The sequence below is a fragment of the Phascolarctos cinereus genome, unplaced genomic scaffold, assembly GCF_003287225.1.
Source record: "Phascolarctos cinereus isolate Bilbo 61053 unplaced genomic scaffold, phaCin_HiC Scaffold_9;HRSCAF=440, whole genome shotgun sequence".
Taxonomy (NCBI): Eukaryota; Metazoa; Chordata; class Mammalia; order Diprotodontia; family Phascolarctidae; genus Phascolarctos; species Phascolarctos cinereus.
Genome location: NW_027556402.1, coordinates 170822424 through 170835850, shown reverse-complemented (window position 1 = coordinate 170835850; position 13427 = coordinate 170822424). Strand labels below are relative to the sequence as shown.

The 13427-nt window shown below is 33.6% G+C and overlaps 1 protein-coding gene across 3 annotated transcripts in view; it reads left to right on the top strand.

Moving 5' to 3' along the window:
• TBC1D19 (TBC1 domain family member 19) overlaps nt 1–13427 on the top strand; it is a 126658-nt gene that overhangs the window by 38042 nt on the left and 75189 nt on the right. For all 3 annotated transcript variants that reach the window (XR_002325617.2, XM_020992260.2, XM_020992254.2), the window contains 3 exons: nt 1907–1979; nt 3889–3927; nt 6534–6646. Coding sequence is in view for 2 of the 3 variants with exons in the window: in XM_020992260.2 (XP_020847919.1) it covers nt 1907–1979; nt 3889–3927; nt 6534–6646 (225 nt within the window). In the remaining variant the exon portion in view is untranslated. The remainder of the gene's footprint in view (nt 1–1906; nt 1980–3888; nt 3928–6533; nt 6647–13427) is intronic.

Here is a 13427-nt window from a genome sequence, read left to right as displayed (position 1 = left end):
TGACAGTGGAGCTGGAACCAGATTAAAATGTAATTAGGAAGTGTTTAACAAAGCAAATAAAAATACAGATAATGTTAATTTGTGGTTTTCCAAGTGCTAAGGTCAGGGATAATTTTTAAACTTAAGTTTGATACCATTATCTAGGCAAATTTCTAAGACTCTAGGTTGAAGAGAAGGTGCTGACCAGCACTGGCAGACAACGTTTCTTTTTCTAGGACTTCTACATACAAATGAGATTACAGGTTTGAACCTTATAACCCTGTGAGTTAGGTGACATTGTTATCTTCATTTCACAGAAGAAGCTACTGAGTCCCAGACATACAGGAGCCTGGGGTCCTGTCTCAAGGTGACCCAGCTAGGAAATGTTTTGACATGGGATTCAAACCCAGATTTACCTGAGTCCAAGTCCAGCAGTGTATCCATGACACTATGCTGTCTGTCTGTCCTCCTTCACTTGTGCTACATGATCAGTTTTTCTAGCTGTACATGTCCTTGCTGCCACATTTAGTTGTTTTTATTATGTAAGCCATCATTGCTAATATATTCCAGCCTGCTTACATCCACCACGATATTTGAATTTTTTGAAATTTTAGTGTTCTAAGATCTGTTGCTATGAAAAACTATTTTTTAAGCAGCAGATGAAAAATAATTTATAAAATTTTAATACAGTGAAAAATGTGTGTATTATGATTATATTTTAGGAATTTCAAAAGAAAAATTGTTCTAAACAAATTTTTTTATGAATTATAATTCATTAATTCAATTTTTTTTCATGAATTATAAGAGAATATCTAGGGAATAAGTATTCTTTATCTTCATTTTCCCAATACATTTGATTTGCTTGATAATTTATATGGTCTTAGGTATTAGCAGTGTCTAATTACTTCTCATTTTAACATTGTAATGTAAGCCTGTCTAGTTAAAGAGGAATAACCCAAACCATGATGTAGAAAATGATAGCACATTACTTTGATAAACATCTCCACAAGAACTGATAAGAGAACATAGTGGTTCTTTACAATAAATAGCTGAAGTAAGTGAATTGAGAAGTACTGAAACTATTTAGAAGACCAGAATTCAAGACCTGGCTCCATTACCTGCTAGGTATTTGACCATGGGACAGGGCATTCAACTGGTTGGAGCTTCAATTTACCTGCAAAATGAGGATAATACTTGTACCCTCTATTTCAAAAGATTGTGGCTAGAATAGCATTTTGTGAAATTTAAAACTATAAAAAAAGAGTTGTTAGGAAAAGGAAAATCTGTAAAAAAGATTTGAGTATTTAGGGATTGTTACTTATTTTCCCTCTGGCCTCCATTTTATTATCTTCATAGTAGACATTAAAAATCAGGATCAGGAGGCAGCTAGGGGGTGCAGTGGATAGAGCACCGGCCCTGGAGTCAGGAGGACCTGAGTTCAAATGTGGCCTCAGACACTGCTGTGTGACCCTAGGTAAGTCCCTTAACCCCTATTGCCTCCAAAATTAAGAAAAAAAAATTCAGGACCAGCAAAGTTAAGTGGGAAAAGTATTTGGTAATAGGATGGCATAAAATCAAGTTCTTTTAAAAAAAATAGAATCAGTAAAAGACAAAAATCATATAGGTGGGGAGAAAGGACTATTTAGAAAAACTGAATTTCTCTCATCCCTTAAAATATGAATTATTTGCACATAAAAGACTGCCATAATAGGACAATAGTATATTATATTGCCTTTGTATTATCTCTATTCTTTATTGTATTTTAAAAGTTAGTAAATGTTAAATAATAATCTCAGAAAAAGGGCACTCAGCACTATCTGGAAAATGTTTTTCATTTTTTATGACAGTGATTTTTTTCTTATTTGGAGATTTTTAGGAATAGTAAGTTGAGATTTCTGTTTATTCCTACTTTATTTTTGTTTTTCAGAAAGAGTTCTTTATTGAATTGAGCTTAAATACAGGACAGCTGGGTATTGATGATGCTACACAAGTGCCTCCTGGTAAGTGTTTCTCTGCTAAATGAAATATAATAATAATGATAAATAGCCTTCTTTTAAAAGATCTATTTTAAATTAGCCCCTTAACATCTTACTTTGAAAATCAAAATGTTTTTTCTGATCATTATGTCATGAAGAAATTCTACATAAGAAATCCAGGTGGAATCTTATCAGTTATAAGGGATTTTATACTTTTTTTTACTTAGAAATTTTACTTAGAAACCATCTTTCAAAAGTTATTAGTGATAAAAACTGGACTTGTAATTTTAAAATTCATTAGGCTTGCAAACTTAATTTTTTGGGCAAAATCTATATTGTTTGAACTCCAATTTTCCCCTTCTAGTCATCACTATCCATTTGTACTGTCCTTAACATCATTAAGTTAGGCAAACAATGATATCTGCTTAAAGCAAAATGAGGTTAAAATAATATTCATGGAAGACCTTAATTATGCAGATAAATTTTTCAACTTTTAAATTAAGTTTCAGAGTCTCACTATAAACATCGACTGTCCTAAAAAGGTATCATAAGGAGAAGCCAAATATGTGAAATTTCTTATCTGCCCAATGTCTGATTTTAATTTAGGCTTTGTTTTACCCTGTGAATATCTTTTTTTTCCTTGGTAAACTTTTCATTGCTATATAATAGGTAGGATTTTATCTTAACTGTAACATTTGTTTTTATTGTTTTTCCTATTCCTTGATCCTCCAAGAGTGCCTAAACATAATTTTCAATATGAGTATCTGTGTTTTTGAAAATACATTTTATTTTTCATTGTCACTTTGATATCACTTAATTGTTATGGTTGTTTTTGTTATCTCTTATTATTCACTGGCAAAGACTGGTGCAGATGAGTTAAATTGTTGCTTATTCATTAGTACTGTTTTGGCTGGTGGTGTATCTTGGTATTATTACTTGGATTAAAGAAGATCACAAACTTATTTTTTAACTTATAAGTCAGTTGTTCAAATGTTCTATGCTTTATTACTGTAGTTAAATTGAAATATAATTCTGAGTTAGAAAATGTTGCTAATTGATGTGTTTATTTAAATCAGTTTCATTTATGTTTAAATTGTAGCTGAAAAGAGCTTGAACCTGTCTTTCAAATAATTTGAAATCAATCCATGTTTAAATTATTTTATTTATCATTTTATTATATCCATAATTTTTAGTTTATCTACAAATTTGGGGGAAAACTCTGCTGTTGAAGTTCAGAATATATATATCTGACAACTTGAAAAACTGAGTTTTTTTTTCTCTCTACTGGTCCTATTTTATATGTCTACAAACTCACATAAGTTTTGTTTGGTGTGGCTTCAACATTGGAGAATAGGACTAATACTCTTTTCATAGTGTTGCTTCTTCTTTATAACTTTGAGGGACATATTTGTGTTGGCCAAATCTTTGTAATAATAATACTTGTTATATTAGAATTCTGGTGAGCATATATGTTACCAGCATCCTAAAGTTCTCAGTGGAAATAAGTACTACCAGTGGTCAGTGCTTGGTGATAAATCCTATGATATTATGAATCATTGTTTACATCAAAAGTATATTTGTGTGAAAATATACAATTAATAGATAATTCCAACTTTAATAACTCTTTTCTGCTTCCTCTTTTCAGTGGAATCAGTAATTATTTTAGCAGGAAAGGAAAGTAGATTTATTCTTTCTTTTTCATGTATTTTTAGAGGTTGCTCAGAGGAATCCAACTTTATATAAGTTTAGACAATTTAAGAAAAGGAACTTTCTCTGCACAAAGAATGGTCATTGTCACTAGAGATAAATGTTTTAACATGGTACACTAGATAGTAGCATCCATATTTGTAAATGCCTAAAAAGGACAGCAGTAATTATACATATGTTATAGAGCATTTTCTGTCTTATAGTGTTATTTTCTCTCCAAACTCAGAGCTTTTTGAAAATGAGCATGTACGGCTTGGACAAAAAGGTAAGTTAAAGTTCTAATTTTCATAAATCCTTAAGAGTTTAGTATTCCCTAAAGAAATGTTTGTATTCAGCACGATTACCAAATAATCTATACCCTGAAAAGTTCAGAACCTAAGGAAGCAATACACATAACTATAGATAATAAAAATATAATGAAAATGTGTATAAAGAGCTATTCTTTTATTTTACCTCTAGTTAAAAATGGCAGCTGAAAAATCCCACAACTGGTTCACTAAAAAAGAAATAGAAAGCACAGACACCTATCTCTATGATGATAATTTAACCCATGCTGCCTTTGAATTTTATTTTAAAATCAAAGAGCCTGTTTTGTCCTGAATACAGACACACATTTCATTAGCTTTAATAGGAATTACGCACATGCATCAGGGGAAAATATAACTATAATAAATCCAGATGATTATTTTCAGATGTAAGACTTAACAACTGATTCGGCTGTTAGTGCCTTTTGGAATATTTTCCCCTTAGTTTAGTGAAGTTTTTCCTGATTTAATGAATCTAATTTTTCTTTTAAAGTACAGACATCTGTGATGTCAATGTAGATGTTTTATAAAATATTACACTATTAGAGTCCTAAATCCAAATGCAGTAATTTTTTTTAAAAAAATCTTATTTGTAGGATTTCATTTTCATTCTGTAGAACCCTTGCCATAAATACAAAATAAAAGATGGTCTTATACTATTTGTTAGCATTAATTTTTGTAACTAGAACTCAACAGACTTTTGTTTTCTCTGGCCACATCCTCCTTCCTTTTTATTAATAGGATAGATTTTGTTGTCTTGGTACAATAATAGTAATAATAATAGCTAAAATTTAAACAATTTGCAAAACGTTTTAGATATGCCATCTAATTTGATCCAAATTTGATCAGAGTAACCCTGTGAGGTAGATATATTTAGCGTTCCCATTTTGTATATGAGGAAACTGAGGCTTGGAGAAATTAAGTAATTTACCTACAGCCACATAGCTAATTAAGTATCAGTGGTGGGGTTTGAATCTAGAACTCTTTTGATTCTGCTAAGTTTTCTTAACCAGAAGTCACTGACCATATATATGCATATATGTGTGTATGTGTGTATACACCCATAAATACACACACACATACACACACACACATATATTGATAAGTGTATTTCAATGTAATTGGTTTCTTTTTTAATCCTATGTATTTCATTTTATACATTAAAAAATTATTCTAAGAAGGGTTCCATAGGCTTTACCAGTCTTCCTCATGATACCAAAAAAGGTTAAGAACCCCTACACTACATCATGTTGCCACATGAAAATTGTTCTTTTTAATAAAATGTTAGTGAAATGCTCATGTCTTCATTTTTATCTCTTTTTAGCCTTTTTCTTTCTCAATAGCTGGAAGATTTTCTTAACTTGAAAACAATTAAAGATTAAAGGGATTTAATTTTAGGAAGTATGAAAGAAGGTGTGGTTAGATTTGACCTGGAATCTTAAAATGACTTTGTGCCTCCGAAAACTCTTCCCCTTGAGGATTAGTCCCATAAGTTGTTGCAGAAGTGGAGTGCACCTTAGGCAAATAATATTATCAATCAAAACTTATAGCAAAGGACAGGAACTCCAAAACAATTCAATTCAAAACTTGACAGTTGTAATGTTATGAGAGGGCATCACACTGGAAATCCAAAAAATGAATAAGAAGAAAGTCACAAACTGCAATGTGGTGGTAATAGGAGCTTAGGAATAAACATAGTTTTAAGAATAAGAAGCTCTTACCAGCAATAGCACTTTTAGGGCTATATCCCAAAGAGATCATAAAAATGGGAAAAGGACCCACATGTACAAAAATATTCATAGCAGCTTTTTTTGTGGTGGCAAAGAATTGGAAATTGAGAGGATGCCCATCAGTTGGGGAATGGCTGAGCAAGTTGTGGTATATGAATGTAATGGAATACTATTGTGCTGTAAGAAATGATGAACAGGCTGACTTCAGAAAAACCTGGAAACATTTGTATGGTCTGATGCTGAGGGAAGTAACAGAACCAAGAGAACATGATACGCAATAACAGTCACACTGTGCGATGACTAATATTGATAAACTTAACCCTTCCCAGCAATACAAGGATCTAAGACATCTCCAAAAACCTCGTGATGGAAAATGCTATCCACATCCAGAGAAAGAGCTATGGAAGTTGAATTGCTATTTTTTTTCTCTTCTGTTGAGTTTTGTTTCCTCTTTCTGGTGGTTACTCCTATTGGTTCTAGTTTTTACTTACAACAACCATAATGTGAAAATATGTTTAATAGGAATGTATATGTATAGCCTATATCAGATTGTGCTCCATCTTGGGAAGGGTGGTGGGGAGGAAGAGGGAGAAAAATTTTAAACTCAAAAGCGTATGGAAGTGATTGTTGATAAATCAAAATAAATTAATAAAAAAAATTTTAAAAAAAGAATAAGAAGCTCTTAAATTAAAAAGACCAAACCACTGCATAGCAATAAGTAAAGATCTTATCACTTAAACCTTTTGTATCTAACTATGTAATTTAGAATATATTTTTAAATTATCAACTTTTACAGTTCTAAAAAAATCTTAATAGGATTTTTTTTCTTTTGGCAGTTTTAGCTGAACAAGATAGTGCTGCTGCTCAACAGTATATCAGACAAGGTAGCCCAACAGCACTTCGAGCAGAACTGTGGGCCCTCATTTTGAACGTTTCTAATCAACCTGAGGTAAGAAAGAAGCATAGGCTATATTTTAGTTTTGTATGCATTTTTACAAAAGGTCAATTGTAGGAAGTAGGAATATTGGGTAATTTGATCCTGAAAGACATTTTTTCTGCTTTATAAGTTATTCTATTTTTAGAATTTTTGGAACAAGGTAATTTGAATATTGTCATACTTCTATTATATTCAATTTCTACTATAGCAAATATTTGTTATATGCCTAATATATGTAAAATGCTAAAATATAAAAATTAAGACAGTTTCTACACTCAAGGAATTTACCATTAGTTGTATTTTTCAGTAAATTAATAAACATTTATTGAGTGATTACTATGTGCCAGGCATTATACTAAGTGCTGGAGATACACAGAAAAAGCAAAAACAGTCTCTGCCTTCAAGAAGTTTATATTCCAATGGGGGAGACCATATATGTATGTCAAAATATGCAGGATGAGTATAGAGCACATGGAAGGTAACCATTAAGAGGATGGCGCTAACAGCTAGGGAGCCAGGAAACGACATCTTGTGATAGGCCTTGAAGGAAATAAAAAAAGATGCTTGGAAAAAAATGAATAGCATAAGCATGTAGCAGTAAAAAGAAAAAAGCCCAAACCTATGGAAAATTATGTGTAGAATAAACTTTTGAATAAGAATATTTCACATCTAGGAAATAGATACATACTACAAAAAATATCAGTGAAAATGTAATACACTAAAACAAAAATTATATATGCTATTTACTTTTTTGAATATTTTTGATGGAATTTTTCTTACTTAAAATGCTTGCCTGGATAATATAAGTGATTTGTAAATCTCAATCTTCAAGTAATCTTTTAAGTAAATAACAGGAAAGTAGAGTTGTCAATATCTCTCACAAAAAAGGATGGGTATAATTCCTAGGAAAATCTTCACTTTTTAGAAAATAAAGTTATTCGTGGCTACTATGTAAAATTATCCACAAACTGTTGTCTGTAATGTGTTAGAGGTTAAGTTATATTTTATATTTAAAAATTTTTTTTTCTTGGAGTGGATAACAACATCTAATTTGTTTCCAAAACTTGTGAAATAACTACATATTTTGTTATACTTCTTTCAAGAGGTATAACAACTAAGCCCCAGTGGAGTAGGGATGACAAACATTTGTTTTAAAAATCAGTCTATAAGCACTTATTGACTACCTGCTGTGTACCAAACACTATAAAAGGTGCTAGGGAAACAAATGCAAAAATTAAATAATCTCTAATCACAAAGAGCAATGAAGAAGAGAAAGGGTAAGGAAACAAACATTTATTAAGTTTCTACTAGGTATCAGGCACCATGCTAAATACTTTACAAATATTATCTTATTTGTACATGTGTAAGTATGTGCAGGATAAATATAAAGTAAATAAATATAAAGCCATTAAATATGAGGTAGTTAGGGAGAGCAAGCACTAGCATTTGGGAGGATTAGGAAAGGCTTCCTGTAGAAAAGAGTGCTTGAGCTGTATCGTGAAGGAAGAAGATAGAGCCAGGACTGCTTAGCCTGGAATAGGTGAAGTGTGTGTGTGTGTGTGTGTGTGTAACTGCATTTCAGCATAATTAGTTTCCTTTGTAATCCTATGTATTTTATTTTATACATGTAAAGACATTATTCTGGGAATGGCTCCATAGGCTTCACTAGGCCTAAAGGACCTATGATACAAACATCTTTAAGAACTCCTATATAGAGAAGAAATATTGCACAATAACATGCATGTTAGAGTGAATGATATTTGTGTTTTTGCCAATGCCATACAACTGCTATCCATACTCACAGTGCAGGCTTAACTGCCCTTAGAAGAGAAGCCAAAAAACCCCAAGGAATGCCTCTATGTTATCCAGAATGTCAAAGAGAATAATTTTGTCTCTTAGAAAATTGAAGAAGGGCTTCAAGGTAAAAACAAAGACAACAGATCTGAAGAAACAGAAGGGAATCCTGACCTGTGCCAGAGATTAAAGGATAAAACAAAACATTGAGTAGAAAGGGGAGAACTACCAAATACTGGAGCATTAGCTAATAGATAGGAACTTCTTTACATGTAGAGAACAACTGGACTCAGGAGGAGCCGGCTACTTGCACTCGAGGGAAAGATGTTGTGGATACACAAGTGTTAGGAGGAGTGCGATCATCCATTAAGGTATTAGACGAAGAAATGAGTAGTGTTGGTTGGGATTTCTCCTACTCTATTTGTTGGCTTGGCATTAACAATAGAGAGGTCGGCTATCTTCCAAGGATATATGTCCAGGATGTGATGAACCTCTTTAAAGTTGTCAGACCTGATGAGCACTACTTTTGTTAGGAGACTTACATGAATACAAATGATGTTGTCAAAAGGAAGCCAAAAAATGTTGCTGAGGATTATGAAGTCCTTGACAAAAAAACCAAAGGATGTTAAGGACAAAGATGATATTTTTATTACTGCTACCATTTGCTGGAGTCATGGGATTTGGAAGAAAGAGATAGATGTGGGAATAGCTAATTAAGAAAATGCAGTCAGTGAATAGGTTCTATTTGCATATCATGGCTTAAAGTATAGGAATCATGGGCTCTTGGCCAGAGATAGACTATATGTAATGGATGGGACAAATATGTATTTGCTCAGTATCTTACAAATTCAATCAAAAGAGCTTGAAATTGAAAAGGTAAAAGAAGGAAGAAAACTGCCTATATATCTATTAGTCTAGATACCATAAAGAGTCTATATAATATAGAAAGAACAGTGGTAGACAAGTGTTAATAAATTTTTTTAAAATCTGTGAAGGTGGTCAGATGTTTAACAATTGGGAAATGATTTTATATTTTATAAACAAAATGTAACAAATTGAGAAATTATGGTCCATTAATCTAATGAAAATGGCAGCTAAGTGGCACAGTGGATAGAATGCTAGGCCTGGAGACAGGAAGACTTGAGTTCAAATCTGGCCTTCGGACACTAACTAGCTGTGTGACCCCGGGCAAGTCATTTAACCCTGTTTGCCTCAGTTTCCTCATCTGTAAAATGAACTGGAGAAGGAAATGGCAAACCACTCCAGTATCTTTGCCAGGAAAACCCCAAATGGAGTCATGAAGACTGGGTCAAGACTGAGGGAAAAAAAAAAGACTAAAATCTAATGGACTACACTATAAAGCAATTAAGGTAGACAAAGATGATGAATGTAAAAAAAAAAAAAGGGAAAATTTTTAAAGCAGAAGACAAAGCAGAACCATAAGAACATGAAGTAGACCCTATATAAGAGGAAAAGTAGGGGAAGAGCATGGCTATGGAATCAGAGGGTCTGGGCTCAGATGCTGCTCTAACATGATTCTTACATTTTAAGCTATCATATACAAATATAAATCCTATTCTCAGACCCCATTTTCTTAATCAGTTATTCCCACATCTGTCTCTTCTAAATTCCATGTGTTAAAATCAGGTTTCTTTAGCAAATATAATCATAGACTTTTGGTCAGCTATCTACTGAGATTTATTATGAAAATGAGAAGTATAAAACATAGAAAGAAATATGCTCATCCATGTATTATTATAGAAGGTATCTTATACAAAATTTTCCTGTCATTGGCAAGATTCTCCAAGCATGAATATTCATGCAACTATGAAGCCTTCTTACTGAAATACATTATAATGCAAAAAAGACTAACTTAACCATTCACTTTAGAAAAAATAATGCCTAATAAAATTGATATTGCTGAGATTATTACATTTAGTTGTACAGGTAGTCCATTGAATTAGGCCATTGATACATACATACTATTTATCCACTTTTCTATCTTAAAGCACAGTAGGTAAACAATGAACTTGGATTAGAATTGAGTAGGAAAAGGAGATGGGACTGTATCTCATTTGAGAAATTGAATAACATTTTCATTGATCCCCAGTAATTTGCTGCTACACAAGGTCATTTTTAAGATCTCAGTGTCTTCTACTACATTCCTTTGAATCATCAGAAAGAAATAAATAGCTGGTGACCAATAGGACAATGGAAAGATGCATTGTTGGGATAAAGTATCTGTAGAATATTATCAATAATGATTTATCAGTAGCATAAAACACATTCTCAGGAATACTTGTCACCAAGCAATTGGCACATCAGATAAACAGCCCAAGTGCTCCACTAGGACATATGAAATGTTAAAATAAATAACCAGAGGAAAGCTAATGGTAGTATAAGTGACTTATATTTGGAGGAATTACACAAAGTCAAGCATATACCACATATTATGTAAAGTCCTGGGGAGTCCCACTGAAGAGATAAAGGGCTAATTGAAGTATTGGAGTAAATTTTGGCTGAACAAATTGGGAATTTTAAATATTTTATTTCATATAGTCATTAAATTATGCCAATTTTCATATCATTTTAGGGTAACATAAGGTTACAATTTTAACTACAAAAAATTCTTCTCTCAGCTGAAAGATTTTATTTTGGCCATCCTATCCATGTTTCTGTCATATAAGACAAAGAAGGACTGAGATCAAATGAACTCTTACTGGAATTCAGGAGAACAATTGTATCTCCAACTAGCTTTAGGACTGTTGCAAGTCATTTAACCTCTATGGGGTTCAGTTACCTCATCTGTAAAATAGGAGCATTCTAGCTCTAATGATTTATGATTTTTTGGTTTTATGACCTTTTTTACTATAAAAAAACCAACTTTTGTAGAAAAGCATTATTAAATACTAGTGGAAATCCCAGTGAAAACAACCAAAAGTGCATAAATTATTTGGAGTCATTATATCAATGCAGCCATTCATTAAGTACTTTCTATGTATCAGACACTGCATTAAGCACAGGAGAGACAAAGAAAAGAGAGAGAGGGAAAAAAAAAACAGTCCCTGCCCTCAAACAGAATGGAAGAGAAAACATGTAAATATCTAGATCTGTAGAAGACATGTAGAGTAGGTAAAGATGTTCTGAAGGAGATATGAACAGACTAAAGTTAAGAGAATCAGGAAAGGAGTTGTAAAAGGAGGAATTGAGCTGATCCTTGAATGAAATCAAGGAAATCCTGGTGGGGAAATGAGGTGTTCCAGGCATGAGGGGCACCTGCTGCAAAGGGAGAGACGAAGAGATAGAGTGTCACCTTCAAAGAACTCTTAAGTAGGCCACTGTAGCTGAATCATACTTAAAGCTGGAAAGGTAAAAGGAGTCTGGTTGCAAAGAGCTTTAAATGACAGGATTTTATAATTGATCTTGGAGATAGAGAGGCAGTGGAGTTCACTGAGCAACAGGGTGACATGGTCAGAGCTATGCTTTAAAAGAAACGCCTGGGAGGGGTGGAGCCAAGATGGCAGAGTAAAGGCAGGTACTCCTGAGCTCTCCCCTAAACCCCTCCAGATAACTTTAAAAATAACTCTAAACAAATTCTAGAGCAGCAGAACCCACAAAAAGAGTGAAACAAATTTCCAGCTCAAGACAACATGGAAGGTTGACAGGAAAGGTCTGTTGCACTAGACTGAGAGGAGCACAGTCCAGTGCAGGCCACACCAGTCCAGACTGGGCTTCAGCAAACCCAGTGGCAGTTTCCAGACTTCTCAGCTCACAAAAGCTAGAAACAACTTAGGAGGTCAGTAGGAAAGATCTGACAGACCTGGGTAAGAGAGGAGTACAGTCCAGCCTCTGGCATAACACAACCCTGGCCCCAGCAAACCAGGAGCAGGAGTGACTGAATCGGTAGTAGCAGCAGCAGCAGCTGCTTCAAGAGCTCTCAGCCCACAGACAGTAAGGGGATCAAACAACTGGTCAGTCCTGGGATGAGGTAGAACACTTAGCATAGCAGAGCTTGTGGCAGTGGTGAAGAGGGGACCCTCCTCACAGTTCTAGGACAGAAAAGAGTGCTTGTGGTCTCTCACAGACCAGAGCACAGGCCAGGAGAGTAGTAAACATCTCTCCTTAGATCACACTACCTTGGAAGAACCAAAAACTTACAGGTCCCTAGAAGTATCTCTGAAAACAGCTGCACAAAATCCCTGAAGCTTGGGACAGTTTGCCCTCCACATGGAAATCAGAGCCCTACTTTAATAAGGAGTTAAAAAGTCAAGTAATAGGCTGGGAAAATGAGCAAATAATGGGAAAAAAAAACCTCTTGACTATAGAAACTTACTTTGGTGACAAGATCAAAACAAACTCTCAGAAGAAGACAACAAAATCTAAACTTCTGTATCCAAAGCCTCCAAGAAAAATATGAATTGGTCTCAGGCCATGGAAGAGCTCAAAAAGGATTTTTAAAATCAAATAAGAGAAGTAGAAGGAAAATTGGGAAGAGAAATGAGAGTGATGCAAGAAAATCATGAATAACAAGTCAACAGCTTGGTAAAGGATACCCAAAAAGATACTGAAGAAAATATAACCTTAAAAAATAGACTAGACCAAATGGTAAAAGAGGTCCAAAAAGCCAAGGTGGAGAAGAATGCATTAAAAAGCAGAACTGGTCAAATAGAAAAGGCCGTCCAAAAGCTCACTGCAGAAAATAATTCCTTAAAAATTAGAATGGAGCAAATGGAAGCTAATGACTCTGCGAGAAATCAAGAAATTATAAAACAGAACAAAAGAATGAAAAAATAGAAGACAATGTAAAATATCTCATTGGAAAAACAACTGACCTGGAAGATCCTGGAGAAATAATTTAAAAATTATTGGACTTCCTGAAAGCCATGACTAAAAAAAAAAGAGCCTAAACATTATCTTTCAAGAAATTATCAAGGAAAACTGCCATGATATTCTAGAGCCAGAGGATAAAACAGAAATTGAAATAATCTGCCAATCACCT